General features: G+C 43.7%; 1 protein-coding gene across 1 annotated transcript in view; it reads right to left on the reverse strand.

The window, feature by feature from the left end:
- The window catches only part of vill (villin-like), a 95,918-nt gene extending 81,511 nt beyond the window's left edge, over window positions 1-14,407 (reverse strand). Inside the window, 2 exon segments of the mRNA XM_052517593.1 lie at window positions 2,624-2,704; window positions 14,248-14,407. Of these exon segments, the coding sequence (XP_052373553.1) occupies window positions 2,624-2,695 (72 nt within the window). The 5' untranslated portion in view covers window positions 2,696-2,704; window positions 14,248-14,407.
- Between the last annotated feature and the right edge of the window lie 3,372 nt (window positions 14,408-17,779).

The raw sequence follows: 17,779 nt of genomic DNA on the forward strand, positions 1-17,779 counted from the left end.
TTGTATAACCCAGTGGAGACTGTTGTATAACCCAGTGGAGACTGTTGTATAACCCAGTGGAGACCAGCTGTATAACCCAGTGGAGACTGTTGTATAACCCAGTGGAGACTGTTGTATAACCCAGTGGAGACTGTTGTATAACCCAGTGGAGACTGTTGTATAACCCAGTGGAGACCAGTTGTATAACCCAGTGGAGACTGTTGTATAACCCAGTGGAGACTGTTGTATAACCCAGTGGAGACTGTTGTATAACCCAGTGGAGACCAGCTGTATAACCCAGTGGAGACTGTTGTATAACCCAGTGGAGACCAGCTGTATAACCCAGTGGAGACTGTTGTATAACCCAGTGGAGACTGCCGTATAACCCAGTGGAGACCAGCTATATAACCCAGTGGAGACTGCTGTATAACCCAGTGGAGACTGCTATATAACCCAGTGGAGACCAGCTATATAACCCAGTGGAGACTGTTGTATAACCCAGTGGAGACTGTTGTATAACCCAGTGGAGACCAGCTGTATAACCCAGTGGAGACTGCTGTATAACCCAGTGGAGACTGCTGTATAACCCAGTGGAGACCAGCTGTATAACCCAGTGGAGACCAGCTGTATAACCCAAGGGAGACCAGATGTATAACCCAGTGGAGACCAGATGTATAACCCAGTGGAGACTGTTGTATAACCCAGTGGAGACCAGCTGTATAACCCAGTGGAGACTGTTGTATAACCCAGTGGAGACCAGATGTATAACCCAGTGGAGACCAGCTGTATAACCCAGTGGAGACCAGCTGTATAACCCAGTGGAGACTGTTGTATAACCCAGTGGAGACCAGCTGTATAACCCAGTGGAGACCAGATGTATAACCCAGTGGAGACCAGATGTATAACCCAGTGGAGACTGTTGTATAACCCAGTGGAGACCAGATGTATAACCCAGTGGAGACTGGTGTATAACCCAGTGGAGACTGTTGTATAACCCAGTGGAGACCAGATGTATAACCCAGTGGAGACCAGCTGTATAACCCAGTGGAGACCAGCTATATAACCCAGTGGAGACTGTTGTATAACCCAGTGGAGACCAGATGTATAACCCAGTGGAGACTGTTGTATAACCCAGTGGAGACCAGCTGTATAACCCAGTGGAGACCAGCTGTATAACCCAGTGGAGACTGTTGTATAACCCAGTGGAGACCAGCTATATAACCCAGTGGAGACTGTTGTATAACCCAGTGGAGACTGTTGTATAACCCAGTGGAGACTGTTGTATAACCCAGTGGAGACCAGCTGTATAACCCAGTGGAGACCAGCTATATAACCCAGTGGAGACCAGCTGTATAACCCAGTGGAGACCAGCTATATAACCCAGTGGAGACTGTTGTATAACCCAGTGGAGACCAGATGTATAACCCAGTGGAGACCAGCTGTATAACCCAGTGGAGACTGTTGTATAACCCAGTGGAGACTGTTGTATAACCCAGTGGAGACTGTTGTATAACCCAGTGGAGACTGTTGTATAACCCAGTGGAGACCAGTTGTATAACCCAGTGGAGACTGTTGTATAACCCAGTGGAGACTGTTGTATAACCCAGTGGAGACTGTTGTATAACCCAGTGGAGACCAGCTGTATAACCCAGTGGAGACTGTTGTATAACCCAGTGGAGACCAGCTGTATAACCCAGTGGAGACTGTTGTATAACCCAGTGGAGACTGCTGTATAACCCAGTGGAGACCAGCTATATAACCCAGTGGAGACTGCTGTATAACCCAGTGGAGACTGCTATATAACCCAGTGGAGACCAGCTATATAACCCAGTGGAGACTGTTTTATAACCCAGTGGAGACTGTTGTATAACCCAGTGGAGACCAGCTGTATAACCCAGTGGAGACTGTTGTATAACCCAGTGGAGACTGCTGTATAACCCAGTGGAGACTGCTGTATAACCCAGTGGAGACCAGCTGTATAACCCAGTGGAGACCAGCTGTATAACCCAAGGGAGACCAGATGTATAACCCAGTGGAGACCAGATGTATAACCCAGTGGAGACTGGTGTATAACCCAGTGGAGACTGTTGTATAACCCAGTGGAGACCAGCTATATAACCCAGTGGAGACCAGCTGTATAACCCAAGGGAGACCAGATGTATAACCCAGTGGAGACCAGATGTATAACCCAGTGGAGACCAGCTATATAACCCAGTGGAGACTGTTGTATAACCCAGTGGAGACTGTTGTATAACCCCGTGGAGACCAGCTATATAACCCAGTGGAGACTGTTGTATAACCCAGCAGAGACCGCTGTATAAACAGATGTAGGATCTTCATTTGTGCCAGTTTGCTACAGCAGAAAAATAATCCTGCAGCAACAGGAAATGTGAATTATTAAGTAGATTAAAATTAATTAACCTTTTTGTAGGGGTTGATACATTTCTCAAAAGGGAAAATCAAGTCTACAATTTCAAAGTGGAGATTCCAAACATTAAAAGCCTTTTTAGACCTCAAGTAAACTAGAAGTTTAAAATGTACTGCATTGCAGAAAAGTTATCCTGCAACAGGGTGATCAAATGAAGATCCTACATCTGTTACAGTATATTACAATAGGATGTATTTTGAAAGATGTGGGACTTACATTGATGGTCCAGATCTGTAGGCCAGACTTCCTGCTGACATGCTGAAAGGCTTCTGGACTTTCTTCAGTCATTCTGCACAACTAACAACACAGTAGAGAGCATGCTGAATGTACTGTGAATCACCTCGGTTTTTGCATGTTTACTGAAAAGTGCCTATCTTCCACAGAGTCTTTAACCACCAAGCCACCAACATATTGGACATACACTGTAAAAAATACAAAATAAACACCCACAAATGTAGTTTCAACTAATTATTATTAAGTAACTGGTTCCACAGCTTATTTTTGTTTACTTTTCAGACTAAGTGTTAAACTGAACCCCCCAAAAATTGTTGACCCCAATTTTTCTCCAACTTGAGAAAACATTCAATCAATTTAAAATTATGTGTTTGCTCAACCTGTCTCATGTTTATTCAATGAAAAATGTATTTTTGGACATCTTAACTAAAAACAAAGCTGTGCAACTGGTTATACACAACAATAATAAGTTCTAGTTGAATGAACATACTAGACAATTTGAGCAAACAGATCATTTTAAAATGGATATAATTTTATCTATGTTTTCTCATGTTGGAGATGTTTAACTAAAAATGTTAAGTTCAGGTAACACTTTGACCAAAAAGTTGAGTAAACCAAAAAAGTCTGTGGAACTAAAAGTTAGTTGAAACAAATAGATATTGTTTTACTGTGTACATCGATAACCACCTGGGGTCATTTTGTCCCCAAGAGGAAACTATTGGAAAAAGCAACAATCACAGAAAAATATCAAATTCTTTCTTATAAAAAAACATAATTAGGCATGTAAATAATTGTATCCAAAATGTTTTTGTTTTTTGTTGCAGAAATCAGGAACATGTGACCTTCCATGTGCCTTAAAAACAAACTTGTACTGTATGTCATGAATAATTTTGCACGCCCAATTTTTTCAGTTTTTGATTTGTTAAAAAAGTTTGAAATATCCAATAAATGTCGTTCCACTTCATGATTGTGTCCCACTTGTTGTTGATTCTTCACAAAAAAATACAGTTTTATATCTTTATGTTTGAAGCCTGAAATGTGACAAAAGGTCGCAAAGTTCAAGGGGGCCGAATACTTTCGTAAGGCACTGTATATTCAAATAAAGATCCTATCTGCTGTAGGACTGTAGGTGGAGTTAGATGTTTTGGGCTGGGGTCAAAACACATTTTATGTCCATATTGATACAGAAACACTCAATGATTTAGATTTGGTAAGAACAAGTTGAATGAAGAATTGGATAAACCACCTCTGGGCTGTGAACAAAAATGTGTCTAAATGACCCCAGTCGGTACTTTTAAGGTTAAAGGCAATATACAGTAGATATTCTGCAGTAAAGAGCCTATTATAAAAGCAAGTTATCTCATGACTGTTCTGGAAAACAGGTGGCCTAAGAACAGACAGGCCTGTCAACTTGGAGTCAACTAGCCACTATGGCAAAAAATAACTTCCGCAATCAGGGGCGTGTAATTGCCCCTTCGGACAGATATCAGCACTGCCAGACAAACACACAGGGTGTCACTGAGCAAACACTATGACATATCACTATCACATTAGTGTCACGGAAGGACTATAAAATGTCACTGACTGTAAGAATACAGCTTGCTGTACTGTATGAGAACGCAAAGGCAAAACCAATGCAGAGAACTATGGGTGAGCTTTGATTTATGAGAACACAGCTCCATGACCGCTTCATATCAAGATAGAGGAAGCCTAGTTACTGAATTCATTCAGTGGTCATACTTACTATATACAGATAGTTAAATAGAGGAAGTCATACTATATACAGAAAGTTAGATAGAGGAAGTCATACTATATACAGATAGCTAGATAGAGGAAGTCATACTATATACAGATAGCTAGATAGAGGAAGCCTAGTTACTGAATTCATTCAGTGGTCATACTTACTATATACAGATAGTTAGATAGAGGAAGTCATACTATATACAGATAGTTAGATAGAGGAAGTCATACTATATACAGATAGTTAGATAGAGGAAGCCTAGTTACTGAATTCATTCAGTGGTCATACTTACTATATACAGATAGTTAAATAGAGGAAGTCCTACTATATACAGATAGCTAGATAGAGGAAGTCATACTATATACAGATAGCTAGATAGAGGAAGTCATACTATATACAGATAGCTAGATAGAGGAAGTCATAGTATATACAGATAGCTAGATAGAGGAAGTCATAGTATATACAGATAGCTAGATAGAGGAAGTCATACTATATCAGATAGTTAGATAGAGGAAGTCATACTTACTATATACAGATAGTTAGATAGAGGAAGTCATACTATATACAGATAGTTAGTTAGGAAGTCATACTATATACAGATAGTTAGATAGAGGAAGTCATACTATATACAGATAGTTAGATAGAGGAAGCCTAATTACTGAATTCATTCAGTGGTCATACTTACTATATACAGATAGTTAAATAGAGGAAGTCATACTATATACAGATAGTTAAATAGGGAAAGTCATACTATATACAGATAGTTAGATAGAGGAAGTCATACTATATACAGATAGTTAGATAGAGGAAGTCATACTATATACAGATAGTTAGATAGAGGAAGTCATACTTACTATATACAGATAGTTAGATAGAGGAAGTCATACTATATACAGATAGTTAGATAGAGGAAGTCATACTATATACAGATAGTTAGATAGAAGAAGTCATACTATATACAGATAGTTAGATAGAGGAAGTCATACTATATACAGATAGTTAAATAGAGGAAGTCATACTATATACAGATAGTTAGATAGAGGAAGTCATACTTACTATATACAGATAGTTAGATAGAGGAAGTCATACTATATACAGATAGTTAGATAGAGGAAGTCATACTATATACAGATAGTTAGATAGAAGAAGTCATACTATATACAGATAGTTAGATAGAGGAAGTCATACTATATACAGATAGTTAAATAGAGGAAGTCATACTATATACAGATAGTTAGATAGAGGAAGCCATACTATATACAGATAGTTAAATAGAGGAAGTCATACTATATACAGATAGTTAGATAGAGGAAGCCATACTATATACAGATAGTTAAATAGAGGAAGTCATACTATATACAGATAGTTAAATAGAGGAAGTCATACTATATACAGATAGTTAGATAGAGGAAGCCATACTATATACAGATAGTTAAATAGAGGAAGTCATACTATATACAGATAGTTAGATAGAGGAAGTCATACTATATACAGATAGTTAGATAGAGGAAGTCATACTATATACAGATAGTTAGATAGAGGAAGTCATACTATATACAGATAGTTAGATAGAGGAAGTCATACTATATACAGATAGTTAGATAGAGGAAGTCATATTTACTATATACAGATAGTTAAATAGAGGAAGTCATACTATATACAGATAGTTAGATAGAGGAAGTCATACTATATACAGATAGTTAGATAGAGGAAGTCATATTTAATATATACCGATATTTAGATAGAGGAAGTCATACTATATACAATTTAAGATTACTATTACAACCTTCTCTTTTTAGAAACAGGAGTGAGTGTTGCTGAGCAGCTGAAAGGTCCAAGGTGTAGTGAGGACAGGGAGTGTGTGGTGAGTGGAGCTTGGTGACCTCAAACAGGATATGAACCGGCTGCCTGAAAAAATCTCAAGCTAACTATCCCCAGCCCTTATTAAAACCTGCTCAGTCATGGTACGAGGATGTGTCCCAAATGGCATCCTACTCCCTACATAATGATCTATGGGGCCCTCAAACACCAAACCTCTTTGGGCCTTGGCCAATAGCAGTTCATTACGTAGGGAGTAGTGTGCCATTTTGGGACGGAAACCTAATCTCAGATTAAGGCCTGACTCATTTAAAACAAACATGAATGTCACTGCAGTATTCACGTCAACTTCAACAATAGGTTTAGTGCTAACAGTGATTTCACTGGCAACGCCCCAGTGGTTCTGAAGGCCAAACCAGGATGCCTGTCATCTATCATCGTTACTACTACTAAATGTGGAGTCGGGTAAGGTGGAGTCAGGTAAGGTGGAGTCAGGTAAGGTGGAGTCAGGTAAAGTTGTAATGCACGGTTTATCCAGCATACACACTGATCCCATGACTCATCATCATCATGTCAACTACTACAGGCTTCTGGAAGTGACTAGAAGTGATTAGAAGTGACTGAGTCAACACGGTTCTGCTGGCAGACTGGCATATGGAGGACAACTCCTTTAGTACATAAAAGGGTGCTGTTTATATGTCTGTTGACTGTATCAAAATGATCCCAATATACTGCAGCACTAACTTAGTGGTCCTATGTGATGGAACCAGAAGAAATATCTGGCATACGGTGACAATTCCAACTGCTAGTTCAACTGATGACTGCAGCTTGTCCTACCAGGCTTCTAGGTTCTCCTCAGACAAACAGATTGTGAACAAGTCCATTAACTAACCTCCACCCACCAATAGTTGAGTTTCACATGAGAAGTAACAACTGCAGTACTTAAAAGTCATGATCAGCCTTATTAAAATAGCACTGATAGAGCTCTGACTTCAACAACCTTTCCTAAGTCATCCTAACCCTTCCTATGCCCTAACAGTTCCTATCCCTAACCCTTCCTAATCATAATCCTGCATATGCCCTAACCCATCCTAACCCTTCCTAACCTTTCCTAAACCCTCCTAACCCTTCCTAACCATTCATAACCCTTCCTAACCCTTCAAAACCCATCATAACTGTTCCTAACCCCTCCAAACCACTCCTAACCTTTCCCAACCCTTCAAAACCCCTCCTAACCGTTCCTAACCATTCAAAACCCCTCCTAACCGTTCCTAACCCTCCCTAACCACTCCAAACCCTTCCTAACCATTCAAACCCCATCATAATAGTTCCTAACCCCTCCTAACCCTTCATAACCCTTTAAAACCCCTTCAAACCCTTCCCTTCCTAACACCTCCTAATCCTTCCTAAACCTTCCGAACCCCTCCAATCCCTTCCTTACTGTCATGACTGTCCTGATCAGGTCAGGTTACAGGAGACCACAACCCTACAGATTATCTCTCAACCCCAACAGAGGAGGAGAGATCTAGGGGTCTGAAGATGTGGGGTTTTTATGACCCCTCACGCCCCTGGTAAATCTCAGGCCACAGACACATTCCTTTGTCCTGATACTATGGAGAACCAAACTCAGAACATTAAACATGAAATAAAGGGACTTTGGAACAATGGTTTCCGTCAGCCACAATGGTGGTCATGACGATAGATGGAATATGAAAATGTATGTAATTTTTGTTTTGTTATTAAAGGTTAATAGATGACGTTATTACGAAAACAGTGTAACGTGAAGAGTTTTCCTAGTAGATGTTTGATGTTTATACATTGTACGTTGTATGGAAAATATCCAAATCAAAGAGAATGTTTTGGGGAAGATGAAATGTTAAGTTAGTTGTCTAAAATTGATTTGAATAAAATCTAGACCTTGCCTCATTAACTTGGTAAGCCCAGAGAATTGCCCTAAAGGCGGTTACGCCCACTTCTGACCCAAGGGTATAAAACCTGTGAGTATAGAATTTACAGGAAGACTACGTGACCCCAGCTGCAGCAAGGTCTAAAAAGTCAACGAACCCAGAACGCAACGCAAGTTTGGAGACAGAGAAATCCTTTTCTACCCAAGCTACGGATGAGTAGCTGTGTCTAAGCGGGTGAATTCAAGTCGAACCACCTAGCCTCCATCTCCCATCGAATCGTGGTATCTAAAGGGTTTCATTCCTATGCTGTGAGCTCTGAGAAGAAGACCCCATCCAGAGCAAAGGGTGAGGGTACAGACTCCTAAGCCCAAAAGGACACTGACAGTGGGAGGACGATCAGGGAGGTGCGCCAGAGTAGTGTGTCATCGAACAGCTGAAGGCCTACGCAGAGAATCCTCTGAGATCATCCCCACGTAATTACATCATTATATTCTGACCCATGAGAGCGGCAGTTTGGGGCAAGGCTAGGGTTAGAATAGCATAGCTGACAAATTCACCCAAATGTATATTTCTCTCGTGTACTTTCTCTTTTTCTCTCTCTTTTGAAATCCTCATTGTGGGTAACACGTGCCATAGTGTGTTGGTCCGTTATACTAACTTCACATCGATAGCCTAGAATGTGTTTTGTCTATGTGTATCTTTTATCATCATTTTAGCTTTTTAGTAAATAAATATTCAACTAAGATTGGTGTGGTACGAACTCATTGGTGAGACCCGGGTCCGTGCAGAGTCACAGGCTATACGTCGTTCAGAACAAGATTGGAAGAGGCAACTGGTTAATTAGCGGCTGTTGTAAAATCGATATTCTGATATTCTTGGAGTTAATTTGGGAAATAGAAACTCAATTGATAGAGGAATTCTAAATTCCTTTATGTTTTATTGCCAAAACCAATTTCGCACTCGTTTCTAATTCATTAATGAGGTGTAAGTTCATTAATTATGCATGAAGTAGATCGAGACCAGTCTTAAAAGCCAGGTAAGAGCGTTTAATTCCAGAGAGTACTGACCCAAAATACAAAGAACATTACATTTTAAAGAAAGGGAACATAAAATGACATCATCAGTTTCACACCCTCTCCCATCCTTACAATAGCGTAGTATTCAGCCCTAGAGATGTTTTTACTCCCCTCATAAAACTACATTCCAACCTGTCTAAAAGATATACTTCTCTCCACTAATGGAATCCAACCAAAACATTCTTATCTGTATGAAAAGCCATCTCATCCCCCACCCCTTAAACTTCCCAAGAGGCACAGACAATTAATTCGTTGTGCTTACATTTTCAGTAACAGCTTAACCAAAAACTCATACTTTTCATATCATAACATAATAGTATTAGAATAAATGGTATACATAATTAATCAATAATGTATACATAATTAATAATTTCAACTATAATTTCCTCTAACAATTTCCTCTAACAATCAATAAAAGTTAGTTAGTTTTCCCATGGTGCCCCAGGTTAATGAGTTAATAACTGCTTGATTCAGTTAATCACGCAATTAGAAACTTTAATCATTCGATGAACAACAGTCGTCACATTAACTAATACAACGTCACGACACTTCCTAACCCCTCCTAACCCCTCCTAACCCATCCTAACCCCTCCTAACCCATCCTAACCCATCCTAACCCATCCTAACCCATCCTAACCCCTCCTAACCCCTCCTAACCCATCCTAACCCATCCTAACCCATCCTAACCCATCCTAACCCCTCCTAACCCATCCTAACCCATCCTAACCCATCCTAACCCCTCCTAACCCCTCCAAACCCATCCTAACCCCTCCTAACCCATCCTAACCCATCCTAACCCATCCTAACCCCTCCTAACCCCTCCTAACCCATCCTAACCCATCCTAACCCATCCTAACCCCTCCTAACCCATCCTAACCCATCCTAACCCATCCTAACCCATCCTAACCCATCCTAACCCCACCAAACCCTTCTATCACCTCCTAACCTGTCCTATAACCACCTAACCCATCCTAACCCCTCCTAACCCATCCTAACCCCACCAAACCCTTCTATCACCTCCTAACCTGTCCTATAACCACCTAACCCATCCTAACCCATCCTAACCCATCCTAACCCCACCAAACCCTTCTATCACCTCCTAACCTGTCCTATAACCACCTAACACTTCCTAACCCATCCTAACCCATCCTAACCCATCCTAACCCCTCCTAACCCATCCTAACCCCTCCTAACCCCTCCTAACCCATCCTAACCCCACCAAACCCTTCTATCACCTCCTAACCTGTCCTATAACCACCTAACACTTCCTAACCCATCCTAACCCATCCTAACCCATCCTAACCCCTCCTAACCCATCCTAACCCCTCCTAACCCCTCCTAACCCATCCTAACCCCTCCTAACCCATCCTAACCCATCCTAACCCATCCTAACCCATCCTAACCCATCCTAACCCCTCCTAACCCATCCTAACCCCACCAAACCCTTCTATCACCTCCTAACCTGTCCTATAACCACATAACCCATCCTAACCCATCCTAACCCATCCTAACCCATCCTAACACTTCCTAACCCATCCTAACCCATCCTAACCCATCCTAACCCCTCCTAACCCATCCTAACCCCTCCTAACCCCTCCTAACCCCACCAAACCCTTCTATCACCTCCTAACCTGTCCTATAACCACCTAACACTTCCTAACCCATCCTAACCCATCCTAACCCATCCTAACCCCTCCTAACCCATCCTAACCCCTCCTAACGCCTCCTAACCCATCCTAACCCCACCAAACCCTTCTATCACCTCCTAACCTGTCCTATAACCACCTAACACTTCCTAACCCATCCTAACCCATCCTAACCCATCCTAACCCCTCCTAACCCATCCTAACCCCTCCTAACCCCTCCTAACCCATCCTAGCCCCTCCTAACCCATCCTAACCCATCCTAACCCATCCTAACCCCTCCTAACCCCTCCTAACCCATCCTAACCCCTCCTAACCCCTCCTAACCCATCCTAACCCATCCTAACCCCTCCTAACCCCTCCTAACCCATCCTAACCCATCCTAACCCCTACTAACCCCTCCTAACCCATCCTAACCCCTCCTAACCCCTCCTAACCCATCCTAACCCCTCCTAACCCCTCCCAACCCATCCTAACCCCTCCTAACCCCTCCTAGCCCCTCCTAACCCCTCCTAACCCATCCTAACCCATCCTATCCCCTCCTAACACATCCTAACCCATCCTAACCCCTCCTAACCCATCCTAACCCATTCTAACCCCTCCTAACCCATCCTAACCCATCCTAACCCCTCCTAACCCGTCCTAACCCATCCTAACCCATCCTAACTCCTCCTAACCCCTCCTAACCCATCCTAACCCCTCCTAACCCCTCCTAACCCCTCCTAACCCCTCCTAACCCATCCTAACCCCTCCTAACCCATCCTAACCCATCCTAACCCCTCCTAACCCATCCTAACCACTCCTAACCCATCCTAACCCCTCCTAACCCATCCTAAACCCTCCTAACCCCTCCTAACCCATCCTAACCCCTCCTAACCCATCCTAACCCCACCTAACACATCCTAAACCCTCCTAACCCTTCTATCACCTCCTAACCCCACCTAACACATCCTAAACCCTCCTAACCCTTCTATCACCTCCTAACCTGTCCTATAACCACCTAACACTTCCTAACCCTTCTATCACCTCCTAACCTGTCCTATACCCACCTAACACTTCTTAACCCTTCTATCACCTCCCAACCTGTCCTATACCCTCCTAACACTTCCCAACCCTTCTATCACCTCCTAACCTGTCCTATACCCACCTAACACTTCCTAACCCTTCTATCACCTTCTAACCTGTCCTATACCCCCCTAACACTTCCTAACCCTTCTATCACCTCCTAACCTGTCCTATACCTACCTAACATTTCCTAACCCTTCCTAAAACCTCCCAACCCTTCTATCACCTCCTAACCCCTCCTAACACTTCCTAACACCTCCTAACCCCTCCTAACACCTCCTAACCCCTCCTAACCCCTCCTAACACTTCCTAACCCCTCCTAACCCTTCCTAAACCCTCCTAACCCTTCCTAACCCTCCTAACCTGTCCTACCCTCTCCTAACACTTCCCAGACCCTCCTAACCCCTCCCAGCCCCTACTAACCTATCTTAAACTATCCTAACCCCTTGCTAAACCCTCCTAACCTATCCCAACCCTTCCTAACCCCTACCGACCCTTCCGAACCTATCCTAACCCCACCTAACCCCTCCTAACCCTTCCAAACCCCTCCTAACCCTTCCAAACCCCTCCTAACCCCTCCTAACCCCTCCTATTCCCTCCTAACCCTTCATACTCCCTCCTAACCCCTCCTAACCCGTCCTAACCTCTCCTAACCGTTTCTAAACTCTCCTAACCCTTCCCAGCCCCTACTAACCTATCCTAACCTCTCATTGCCCCTCCTAACACTTCCTAACCCTTCCTAACCTATCCTATCCCCTCCTATCCCCTTCCTAACCCTTCCCGGCCCCGACTAACTCTTCCTAAACTCTCATAACCTCTCCTAAACTCTTTTAACCCCTTCCTAACCCCTCCAAACCTATCCCAACTTTTCCTGACCCCTCCTGGCCCTTCCTACCCCTCCCTAACCCCTCCCAACTGTTCCTAACCTCTCCTAACACTTCATTACCCCTCATATCTCATCCCAACTGTTCCTAACCTCTCCTAACCCTTCATTACCCCTCATATCCCCTACCAACTGTTCCTAACCTCTCCTAACCCTTCCTAGCCCTTCCTAAACCTTTCTAACCTGTCCTATCCCCTCCTAACCCTTTCCAGCCCCTCCTAACCATTCCTAACCCCTCCTAACTCTTCCTATCCCATCCTAACCCTCCTAACCCATCCTAACCCTTCCTAACCCCTCCTAACCCTTCATAACATATCCTAACCCTTCCTAACCAATCCTAACCAATCCTGACGATTCCTAACCCCTCCTAACCCTTCCTAACCCCTCCTGACCATTCCTAACCTCTCCTAACCCTTCATAACTCCTCCTAACCCTTCCTAACCCTTCCTAACTCACCCTGACCATTTCTTACCTCTCCTAACCCCTCCTAACCTCTCCTAACCCTTCCTAACCCTTCCCAATCTCTCCCAACCCCTCCTAACCCCTCCTGACCCTTCCTAATCTCTCCTAACCCCTCACAACCCTTCCTAACCCTTCCTAAACCTTTCTAACCTGTCCTATCCCTTCCTAACCCTTTCCAGCCCCTCCTAACCATTCCTAACCCCTCCTGACCATTCCTAACCTCTCCTAAACCTTCATAACCCCTCCTAACCCTTCCTAACTCCTCCTGACCATTTCTTACCTCTCCTAACCCCTCCTAACCTCTCAGAACCCTTCCTAACCCTTCCCAATCTCTCCTAACCCCTCCTAACCCCTCCTGACCCTTCCTAATCTCTCCTAACCCCTCACAACCCTTCCTAACCCTTCCTAACTCCTCCTGACCATTTCTTACCTCTCCTAGCCCCTCCTAACCTCTCCTAACCCTTCCTAACCCTTCCCAATCTCTCCTAACCCCTCCTAACCCCTCCTGACCCTTCCTAATCTCTCCTAACCCCTCACAACCCTTCCTAACCACCCCTCCTGACTATTCCTAACCCCTCCTAACCCTTCATAACTTCTCCTAACCCTTCCTAACCCTTCCTAACCAATCCTAACGATTCCTAACCCCTCCTAACCCTTCCTAATCTCTCCTAACCCCTCCTAAACCTAACCCATGGCTTACTGCTGATGGAAAAACTGGTTCCACATCTATTAAGCACTATTATTATCAGACAATGGTCAGTGTGCACACCTTTCTAAGTACATAGAACTACCTCATAATATACTTCCAACTCCCTGGTGAATTCACAAAGAAAGCTTTATGTGCCAGTTCACAGAGAATGAACTTTACAGTCGGCAATACCTGTAACAACACTGACTGAAAGAGCAATATATCAACCATAACAATCTCAACATGAAAACAGACTGATTTAACAGTAGTGAAAGAATAACACTGTCATTGATGAAATAACTACCATGCTGTATGAATCTTACCTATGGCAGGTGAGTGATACAGGATGGGCCAGGTATAGGAGAAGCAGTGATATCTCCTGTGGTCTGAGAACTATAACTACTCCTCTCTCTCCCTCTGTGTGAGTATGAGTGTGTGTGGTGGCGTCAGTAAGGTATGTCTGTCCTCCCACTGTTCTGAACACACCTACTATCCCTCACTACCTACTCTCCCTTCCTATCTACAAACCTACAGTTGAAGTCAGAAGTTTACATACACCTTAGCCAAATACATTTAAACTCACTATTTCATAATTCCTTAAATTTAATCCTAGTAAAAAATTCCCTGTCTTAAGTCAGTTAGGATCACACACTTTATTTTAAGAATGTGAAATGTCAGAATAATAGTAGAGAGAATGATTTATTTCAGCTTTTACTTCTTTCATCACATTCCCAGTGGGTCAGAAGTTTACATACACTCAATTAGTATTTGGTAGCATTGCCTTCAAATTGTAGCCTTCCACAAGCTTCCCACATTAAGTTCCTCCTGACAGAGCTGGTGTGACTGAGTCAGGTTTGTAGGCCTCCTTGCTGACACACGCTTTTTCAGTTCTGCCCACACAGAACTGAAAATTTTACCTTCATTTAACCAGGCAAGTCAGTTAAGAACAAATTCTTATTTTCAATGACGGCCTAGGAACAGTGGGTTAACTGCCTGTTCAGGGGCAGAACGATTTGTACCTTGTCAGCTCGGGGGTTTGAACTTGCAACCTTCCGATTACTAGTCCAACGCTCTAACCACTAGGCTACCCTGCCGCCCAGATTTGTGATGGCCATTCCAATACCTTGACTTTGTTGTCCTTCAGCCATTTTGACACAACTTTGAAAGTATGCTTGGAGTCATTGTCCATTTGGAAGACCCATTTGGAAGTATGCTTGGGGTCATTGTCCATTTGGAAGACCCATTTGGAAGTATGCTTGGGGTCATTGTCCATTTGGAAGACCCATTTGCGACCAAGCTTTAACTTCCTGATTGATGTCTTGAGATGTTGCTGCAATATATCCACATCATTTCCCTTCCTCATGATGCCATCTATTTTGTGAAGTGCACCAGTCCCTCCTGCAGCAAAGCACCCCCACAACATGATGCTGCCACCCCCGTGCTTCACGGTTGGGATGGTGTTCTTCGGCCTGCAAGCATCCCCCTTTTTCCTCCAAACATGACGATGGTCGTTATGCCAAACAGTTATATTTTTGTCCCATCAGACCAGAGGACATTTCTCCAAAAAGTATGATATTTTTCCCCATGTGCAATTGCAAACTGTAGTCTGGCTTTTCATAGCCTTTCAGGTTATGTAGATATAGGACTCGTTTTACTGTGGATATAGATACTTTTGTACCTGTTTCCTCCAGCATCTTCACAAGGTCCTTTGCTGTTGTTCTGAGATTGGTGCGAAAAGTGCAAATCAAAGTATTTCTAGGAGACAGAACGCGTCTCCTTCCTGAGCGGTTTGACTGCTGCGTGGTCCCATGGTGTTTATACTTGCGTACTATTGTTTGTACAGATGAACTTGGTACCTTCAGGCATTTGGAAATTGCTCCCAAGTATGAACCAGACTTGTGGACGTCTATACAGTTTTTTTTCTGAGGTCTTGGCAGATTTCTTTTAATTTTCCCATGGTGTCAAGCAAAGATGCACTGTGTTTGAAGGTAGGCCTTTATTAAAATACATCCACAAGTACACCTCCAATGGACTCAAATGATGTCAATTAGTCTATCAGAAGCTTCTAAAGCCATGAAATCATTTTTCTGGAATTTTCCAAGCTGTTTAAAGGCACAGTCAATTTAGTGTATGTAAACTTCTGACCCACTGGAGTTGTGATACAGAGAATTACAAGTGAAATAATCTGTCTGTAAACAATTGTTCGTAAAAATGACATGTGTCATGCACAAAGTAGATGTCCTAACTGACTTGACAAAACTATAGTTTGTTAACAAGACATTTGTGGAGTGGTTGAATAACTAGTTTTAAAGACTCTAACATAAGTGAATGTAAACTTCCGACTTCAACTGTACCTACCTACCTACCTACCTACCTACCTACCTACCTACCTACATACCTACCTACCTACCTACCTGCGTCTCTACCTCCCTCTCTACCGCTCTACATCTCTACCTACCTACCTACCTACCTACCTACCTACCTACCTACCTACCTACCTACCTGCCTACCTACCTCTCCCTCTCTTTCTCCCTCCAAATCTCTGTCTCTCTCTCTCTCTCTCTCTCTATCTATCTATCTATCTCTCTGTCTCTTTCTCTCCCTCTCCCTCTCCCTGCATCACTGTCACGCCCAAGACCAACAATACCACTAGAATACATGCTGAGGCCACCACCAGCCCAGCCTTCAGCCTAATCACCAGACTAGCCGACACCGGCCCAGCCTTCAGCCTAACCACCAGCCTGTTGACTCCACTTCCCAGCCTTCAGCCTAACCACCAGCCTGTTGACTCCACTTCCCAGCCTTCAGACTAACCACCAGCCTATTGACTACACTTCCCAGCCATTAGCCTAACCACCAGCCTGTTGACTCCACTTCGCAGCTTTCAGACTAACCACCAGCCTGTTGACTACACTTCTCAGCCTTCAGGATTACCACCAGCCTGTTGACTACACTTCTCATCCTTCAGACTAACCACCAGTCTGTTGACTACACTTCCCAGACATTAGCCTACACCCACCAGCCTGTAGACTCCCCTTCCCAGCCGTCAGACTAAACACCAGCCTGTTGACTACACTTCTCAGCCTTCAGGATTACCACCAGCCTGTTGACTACACTTCCCAGCCATTAGCCTAACCACCAGCCTGTTGACTCCACTTCGCAGCTTTCAGACTAACCACCAGCCTGTTCACTACACTTCTCAGCCTTCAGGATTACCACCAGCCTGTTGACTACACTTCTCATCCTTCAGACTAACCACCAGTCTGTTGACTACACTTCCCAGACATTAGCCTACACCCACCAGCCTGTAGACTCCCCTTCCCAGCCGTCAGACTAAACACCAGCCTGTTGACTACACTTCTCAGCCTTCAGGATTACCACCAGCCTGTTGACTACACTTCTCAGCCTTCAGACTAACCACCACCCTATTGACTACACTTCCCAGCCATTAGCCTAACCACCAGCCTGTTGACTCCACTTCCCAGCCTTCAGGATTACCACCAGCCTGTTGACTACACTTCCCAGCCTTCCAGATTACCACCAGCCTGTTGAGTATACTTCCCAGCCTTCAGACTAACCACCAGCCTGTTGCCTCCACTTCCCAGCCTTCATCCTAACCATCAGCCTGTTGACTACACTTCCCAGCCTTCAGGATAGCCACCAGCCTGTTGACTACACTTCCCAGCCTTCAGGAAAGCCACCAGCCTGTTGACTACACTTCCCAGGCTTCAGACTAACCACCAGGCTGTTGACTACACTTCCCTGCCTTCAGACTAACCACCAGCCTGTTGACTGCACTTCCCAGCCTTCAGCCTAACCACCAGCCTGGTGACTACACTTCCCAGCCTTCAGACT

This window comes from Oncorhynchus keta, unplaced genomic scaffold (assembly GCF_023373465.1).
Source record: "Oncorhynchus keta strain PuntledgeMale-10-30-2019 unplaced genomic scaffold, Oket_V2 Un_scaffold_8670_pilon_pilon, whole genome shotgun sequence".
NCBI classification, from domain to species: domain Eukaryota; kingdom Metazoa; phylum Chordata; class Actinopteri; order Salmoniformes; family Salmonidae; genus Oncorhynchus; species Oncorhynchus keta.